Source organism: Lycium ferocissimum, chromosome 2 (assembly GCF_029784015.1).
Source record: "Lycium ferocissimum isolate CSIRO_LF1 chromosome 2, AGI_CSIRO_Lferr_CH_V1, whole genome shotgun sequence".
In the NCBI taxonomy this organism is placed as follows: domain Eukaryota; kingdom Viridiplantae; phylum Streptophyta; class Magnoliopsida; order Solanales; family Solanaceae; genus Lycium; species Lycium ferocissimum.
The window spans coordinates 53,709,108-53,717,416 of NC_081343.1; the positions used below are offsets into that span (position 1 = coordinate 53,709,108).

Sequence of the window (8,309 nt, forward strand, 5' to 3'; positions counted from 1 at the left end):
TGGTATAAGATACTCTTTCTATCTTTATTTTTACGCGAACTACCATAATTATGTATTTACTAATAAATTATATTGGCTATTTTGATGCTTTATAATTAGAAACTTAATACATTGGAAAATGCCTACTTATCTTAGTTTGTTTTCAGAATATTAAACATTGCAATAAGACTAGAGTAATTTATTTCGTAAACATATTTAATTAGTTTTATTACAATATTACAGTTAGTCCCGTTACCTAATTATACTTGTTTCTTCAGATATTATTCCTTATTCATCACAACTTCTAACCAGTTGTAACTTTTAAAAATTAAGTATGTTAATTAAATATTTATTTCAAACTAAAAATTAATTTTATAAAATAATTCTAACCGGTGTTTCTCTACCTATTTAACATATTAACTATCGAATAACTAAAAGATATGTAGGATATATACTTACTGAAAAAGTTATGGAGAAAGAAAGAAGTAAAAGATGCAAATCCAGATTGTCACTTAAGTTTAAATGGGGTCTACCTTTACAGAGGAGTCATTTAAGAAGTGTGCAAATGAAGCGCAAAGTCATTTAAGAAGTGTGCAAATGAAGCGCGTGGCTTAGAAATCCAAGGCGGACCCACACTTTCACTAAAGTCACCTAGGCACTTAATTGTCCAAGACAGAGAAAGTACATACATTAAACAATTGAGTACAATATCTCTAAAACACAAAAAATACGAAATACCAAAACTACCCCTCCGAGCAAGCAGGCATGTTGACGGACAGGCCTGTCCTTCTAGCCTCTTATACTAAGTATAAGTAGTAACACGTACGGTGCTGTGATCATTCCAAATAGGACTTGGAATTGTGAGAAATGTCAAGTGAGGGGTTTTTATGCTAGTGCGAGTTAAAACGAATGGATAAAGTAATAAATAAATTTAGTTATAATTTCTCAAATGTTTGTTTTTGAGTTATAATTAATCTGCTACAAAAGACGATTCCGTCATATAACAACTAGGGACGATTCTAGTGGAAATAGTCACTCTCAGGTCTAAATTAAAACATTGTAATACAAAACGGGGAGGTGAATTAGAAACACCCCCTAGCCTTATGCACATATAACAGTGCGTTTGATTTGTGTTCTTGAGAAAAATAGAAATAGAATGAGGAGATTACAATTTGTAAACATGTTAATTATCCTAAGCAATCTTTTTACACATGGATACATGATTATAGCGTGCATCGCAGCAAACAAAAAAACAAAAAAAAACAGCTAATGTGAAAGTAAAACTCGAATAGGTAGATATATCTAACAAAGACATTCTAACACGTCCAAATTGTGCTCGACGTTATTAACACACTATAACTCCTAGCTAGTACAATTTAACATCGATTTAGCAATTGGTTCAGAGCGCCAAGAAATTCTCCCTGCACAATTCTGTCTTAGTATCTTGAGCATGATATGCATTGGACCCGCTTGAAACTTCATTATTTGCACTTGAATTTGAATTTGAATTTGAATTAGAAGTAGTGCAGCTATTTGAGCACTTTGAGCTCAAACTAGGAGGATTATGTAGTAATCTTTCAACTGAAACAGAGGACGTTACTACTTCTGATGGGAAATTGAGCAGTGCCTTAGCACCACGCATTCTAAAAGCCGCTCTATCATAAGCTAAAGCAGCTTCTTCAGCAGTTTCGTACGTGCCTAACCATACTCTAGCACCTTTTCTAGCCGAATCGCGAATTTCAGCTGCATATTTTCCCCACGGACGCCTTCTTACGCCTCTGTATTTCTTGCCTATGGATTGTGTTGGACGAAGAATATGATTTCTGGGAAGAAATTGGTTTCTTTGGGATAAATATGGTATGCTGAGGCCATTAGCTTCATTGAGGAGTTCATATAATATCATCTCTTGTGAATCATTCTCGTTAAGAGGTAAATCACTTTGGGGAGTTGGAACCATATCTAAGAGGGATATTATGGAATTGTTTGTTGATAGGGGTTTCTGAATTTTATGTTAATGAGGCTGAGATCGGGTATTTAACTTGAAGAATACTAGAAAAGTAACAGTGGGATCTATTGAATTTTCTTTGTCTCGTGGAGAAAGAGGAAGGTATGAGGAAGCAAGTGAAAAATTGTGCACGTCTTTTTCAATTAAAGTATACAATATAGCAAGTTGGTGCCTTGGTGGGAGGTAGACATGGTTAAATTAGCCCTTGTTGTCCTTGATATTACATGTCTAGTTAATTGTTGACATGTACAATGATGTATCATACTTGAGGAAAAGGAAATGTCATACTATATTTTCCAAAGAATGATGTCTTTCTTTTAAAAGATTGGACGTAATTTGACCATCTTAATAAATAATGAAAAGCAGTTGCCTGTGGAAGACGATCTTATATTAAAGTTGGAATTTAGACACATCATTTTGGTTTACACATGGTTCGATAAAATGTTGTAAGATCTTCAGGTAAATACTTAATTGACCCTGCTTCATATATATTTTCATGCTATGTAATTAGTTTGTCATATTACGTGAAAACTCAATATAGGAATATTTATTAATTTATTGTGATTAAAATTTTAGAAAGTACGTGTTATGCGTTTATTGGTTTGACGTGCATTAAGAATAGAACGAGTTTTGCTAAAGTCATTTAATGAAATAAGGAAAAAACGACAAACTAAATAAGAGAAGATCTTGATAACAAAGGGGCTAATTTTTCAATTTAATGTAACTAGTTAACTTGCCCGCGGATAGCGCGGTGCACAAACTTATCTTTTTTTTTCATAAATTTAATCAATATAGATGACAAAATTCTTATAGAACTAAAAAGTAAAAAATTGAAAACTTCTAGAAGGAAACTAATTGTAAGACCCTCTGACAAAGGTTTTTATACGAATCTCGCCTCACACACATAGTCACACACAAAATATCAAACAAATTGGGAAGGAGAATTGAATATAAAACTCGCAAAAGCTTTCATATTCTTAAAAAGCAATAGAAAATAGACAATAATAAATTAGCTTCTACAAGTCATTAACGATTTAATGTGATTGTTACCTTGTCTATCGGAAAAAAGTTGGAGTAATTGTATCAAGAGGCTTTTCGACTTAAAATAATTTTAAAACAAATAAAATAAAAAAATACACAAAGATAAACAAATTCTATCGAAAACCACAAAACTAATATCGTGCATCAAAGTATTTATTCAAGTAAAAGATTCAGTTATATTTTCAGTCTTAAATTTTTTTTTAAAAAAAATACTATATAAGAAGAACAAATGAGAGCTAATATGATGTTTGTCCCACATTTTTGGAAACTTGCAAGTAGCATCTGAAAATTTATCAAAATTAACCAACAAAAATGCAAAAGCAATGAAAACTAAAAGAAAGTAAAGCAAATGAATACAACCTACCTATCTCATACAAAATTTTAAACAACTATCGCTGATAGGTAAGGAGAAGAGGACAGAAAAAAAATACATTGCCGATTATATATACTTTCTGTATTTTAAGTTTTTTATTAGATGCACTACCAAAGAGCACAGCCATTGTTCCATCTCCTTTTCTAAGTAATTTGTCCATCTAATTAGGCATTCTTTCACGCAATGCATTTCCCTCTTGCCAGTACCTGCTAGTACGCGCTTATTTTTGGGATTTTTCTGTATTTCATTTACATGCTTTTAGCGATTTTCGATATGTGAAAGACGTTAACTTCAGAACACCCCTAAAATTGTTGGTGCGCGACCTCTAATTGGCTATCTCCACCTTTCTGGTGGCTCTCTGCCTCCTACAATTTTCAAGCTCATGGGCAGATAGATCTCTTGAGTTTTATCATGAATTCATATTGTGTGTATAAATTTATAGGGAAAAGCTAGAGTAATTTAGCCTTTTTGGTGAGAATTAAGAGGGTTATAAATGTGTTGAGGACCTCTTCATGTTTTACGTTTCACACACTATCCATGTTTCCACACAACTTGATAACTAATCATGGAGGAAGAGGATGAAAACAGTTACAAATATAATTAGATATAAATATTATAAAAAAATGGTCTTAGACTTTTACTGAAAACAGATTCAATGTATGACAAACGTATTGCTTCTAAATGGGTTGAATAAGAGAGTTAATGTGCTTTATTGCAAAGTTTACGTGGGCCGACCATTTTTACTTCACCATTTACTTTATGAGGTTTGTATTAATTCAATTAATTAGTAGATTTTGTTAAGAAAAAATGGCAAAAAAAGGAGAAAAAAGATAAATATGAATGCTAGCCATAGAAAGATATCACATCACCTTATCTATGCCTAACTTTATTATATATATAAATTAGGGGGCACATATTCGTTGTTTAACTTTCTTCAACCTTCAATCTAATCAGGTTGACCAATAGAAGAAACTTCCACAGAGAATGAGCTAGATGACTCACATTTGAAGATCTAAGAGACCAAAGATCGATGTGACTTCACTGGGTTCGTAAGGGTTTCCTTGGTCTTTTTAGTGGGCCAATAAAGGATCTAATTTCCAAGACATTTTCTTTTAACATTGACTTTAATATGAGACTAGTATTTAACAAACAAAGTTCATGAATCATCCACAAAAGAAAGTAAGGTACTAATTTTAGACTTTTCTTTACTTGCTTTATTCTTGTCGTAAGAACGGGGTTTAAAAATTGATCTATATATAATAGTAACAATAAATGGACGAAGAACAGAATTATTCTGACGCGGTTTGAACAATGATTCTAGAAATTGACAGTCAAATGACTACTTTTAATTTGTTAGAATGACACATGTATTTGATTTTAATATTATACAGGATATGAATTTCATGAATGAAATGATTCTAGAAATTGACAGTCAAATGACTACTTTTAATTTGTTAGAATGACACATGTATTTGATTTTAATATTATACAGGATAAGAATTTCATGAATGCAAGCGTCTTTGGTTGCGAATTTTCAATCATATACTATTCAGCTGTGGATTATTTGCAACAGGTAATAGTAGGGGAAAAACTAGACATACCCCTGTACCATAAGCAGGGTGGCAAATATGTATGAACCGGAAAAGGTACGAAGCACAGTGGATTAAGACTACTAGGAACCACTGTGCCCGCATTATTTTGCGTGACAATATGCGAAACTAATCTATCTATATACTAGTTGCTCGAGGCCCGTGCTGAGCCCGAGCCCAAAATCAAAATATAAAAAATAGTATGTAATTTTTATAATAAGTAAAATTTGTGTCACATTTTTCTACTACATAATTAATTAAATATAACTGCAACTTATTCACATCTTGTTGATATGTTTAGTTCCTTCGTTAATTAATTGGATAATATTTAAAAAGAAAAAAATTATTTATGAGGAAGCAAGATTAGTAGGAAAATTCCCAAATACCAAAGGAACGCAAGTGATTCAATATCTATAAACTAACATGATAAAATGTGATAATTACAACTCAAAGGAAGATCATAAATGAACAGTAATATTTTTTTGTATTTTTATGAATGTGTGAGTATGTGATTTTCTTATAGATAGAAATAGATTTCTTTTGATATGTATTAATTTTTCACTCATTATTTTATGCGTCAAGTCTTTATGCTAGTTAAAAGTGATTTTTAATCTTAGTTTTAGACGAAATTCAAGAAATAACCTAAATTCATTAAAGTGAACCTCAAGAATCAATTTAGCTATTTTAAAAAAATAATTTTTAGTTAACCACACAAGAGATTTTAAAGATAACCCGATTTTGATCGATAACGCTACCTTCATTTTCAACCCTATACGACACCATGTAATAATTTTACCTTATATATATATATATATATATATAAATTAATTTTTAGTTAACCACACAAGAGATTTTAAAGACAACCCGATTTTGATCGATAACGTTACCTTCATTTTCAACCCTATATGACACCATATAATAATTTTTGCTTTCTATATTTGTAAGCACATATGAGCTCACTATAGATGCAAAATTTTGGAAGTTCAAAACAAATAGAGAGAAGAATACGGAGAGGAACATATGACGTGTGATATGTTTAAATGTAAAGTAAGACCTAATAAATGTATACGAATAAATAATGTAAAAGGTACTCCTCTAGTCCACGTTGTAGGCATTTTTAGTTTGAGCACACCTCCTAAAGAAATTGTTATCAAACCTGTGTTCAAAATCAGAAAACAGAAACTAACAAATGGAAACGAAAAAATCAGAAACTGGGAAAAACGCAAAAAACCAGAAACTGGAAAAATAATGTAGAAAGTAAGAAAATATCCGAGACCACAGAATTCACTGTGTGTCCTTAAGGAATTTAATCCCCTCACTGTACCCGAGGTTATGGATTACTTCCTCCCAGGATAAAACGGATATACCTGTCGCAGGAGTGGCGATACCTCAAACGCCTACGACTTCGACGAACTCAAATTTGGCAACGAAACACACTAAGACTCGATAGTTTTATTTCTGGAAAAAGAATGCAGAATTTGCAATGCAGGGAAAAAAATTTCAGTAGTCGAAAAATGAGGCATTGCCTCAGTTTATATAGCCTCGAACATACCTGTTCAGAATAGGCTTGGTGGCTGTTCGGAAAGGCCTTGCCTTTTCCGAAAAAATAAGAACGTTGGGAAGTTGGGATTTAAATTTAATTAATTACCAATTAACCAATTAATATTTTCCCGCGGAAATAAAAAATAATCTCAGAAAATGAAGATTGAAGTTAAATAAATTTGGTCCAAAAAGATTATCAATCAATCAGATCATTTGTCCAAATCCAAATCCAAGCCGAGCGACGACGACGGCGCGAGGGGAGTGTCACACCCTAATTTCCGATAGGGCATGATGGGCACCCGACCCTTACGTAGGGCCGAGCGAACCCGCTGACTCTCGTCATACTCATAATCATACTGGGCCCGCAAAACATGACATAAGCACATAATGAAATTTTTTTTTTTTTTCGAAACAAACATGCCTTTCATCTTTGTCAAATCAAATAAACTAGCATCGTATGAAATCTGTAAACATATGAAGATCGTAACATAATGCATATAATACGTCGGCTTACATAGCCGCTTACAAAACTGACATATCACACACACGACACTGTCTGCAAAGCCTCTAACATAACTCCAGATATCATAACTTTAACACTCTGACTAGGCAGCACTCCGAAAGAAAATGGAGCTCGCCAATCCCGGAACATCTTCAACTCATCCGTATATACCGCGGCATGAAACGTGACCCCAAAGAAAGGGGTCGATGCGGAATATTTACTTAGCATGTAAAGCATAGCATACAGAAAACGAGATCATAACCGAAGTAGGGAGTACAGAAAGTGCATAATAGCCAGAATACCAAGGTACTTGCATTCGTACATCAGAGGTACAAAAGACAAATATACAAATCCGAATGCCAAAATGCTTATTTCCGAAATACAAATCATACATATACATACCGTAGCAGATCATCACATCATAACTTATCATATGAGCTGACATTAACCGATGTGGGATTCGCCTAAACCGATGTGGGATTCGCCTAAACCAATGTGGGATTTGCCTAAACCAATGTGGGATTTGCCTAAACCAATGTGGGATTTGCCTAAACCAATGTGGAATTTTGCCTCATCATTGGGTTTTCCCCACCATTGGGTTTGCCCCACCACTGGGTTTGCCCCACCATTGGGTTTGCCCCACCACCGGATCTGAAACCAACTGATCATATCATCATATATCATATCGGACTTCGTATCACATCATATTTCGAAATACACATCATACATATATACACAGTACCCGGCCGAAAGGGGCTCGGCGTACCGGACACATCATAGCACCATAATCCATACACGGTTCCCGGCCGAAAAGGGGCTCGGCGAACCGGACACATCATACTCCGGAAAACACATCATTTACGAAACCGAGAAACCATACGCACATAAATCCTTATTAACGACTCGACGAATGATCAAACAAGCCCTCATTTAAAAGCCAAAACAGTAGTCAAATCAGATTTTTTTTCGAATATCACTCGGGAACATATCAAACCGAACTTCGGAAACCAAAGTCACTTATCAAAATCACATACCTAAAAATCCTTATTTCAGACTCAACCGATAAATATATAATCATACTCGGGGGTCGGAAAGGTAGTCATATTAAGTTCTTTTCAAAAAGTCGTTGACTATACAAAGAAAAGTCGCGGGACCACGGACGAGCGTCAACCCAATCCGGGACCGCCTATGGAAATCATAGTCATTATACGTCATAGGATCATTTGCGAACATATCAAAGCCATCCGGTTCGTTCTGTGAAAGTTACGGACGTTCGTA

General features: G+C 33.9%; 1 protein-coding gene across 1 annotated transcript; it reads right to left on the bottom strand.

Annotated features, from left to right (window-relative positions):
* Positions 1-1,141: 1,141 nt before the first annotated feature.
* LOC132048190 (pathogenesis-related genes transcriptional activator PTI5-like) lies at positions 1,142-2,058 on the bottom strand. Its single transcript, XM_059439097.1, has one exon. The coding sequence runs from the start codon at positions 1,934-1,936 to the stop codon at positions 1,379-1,381; it is 558 nt and encodes a 185-aa protein (XP_059295080.1). The 5' UTR covers positions 1,937-2,058; the 3' UTR covers positions 1,142-1,378.
* Positions 2,059-8,309: the final 6,251 nt, after the last annotated feature.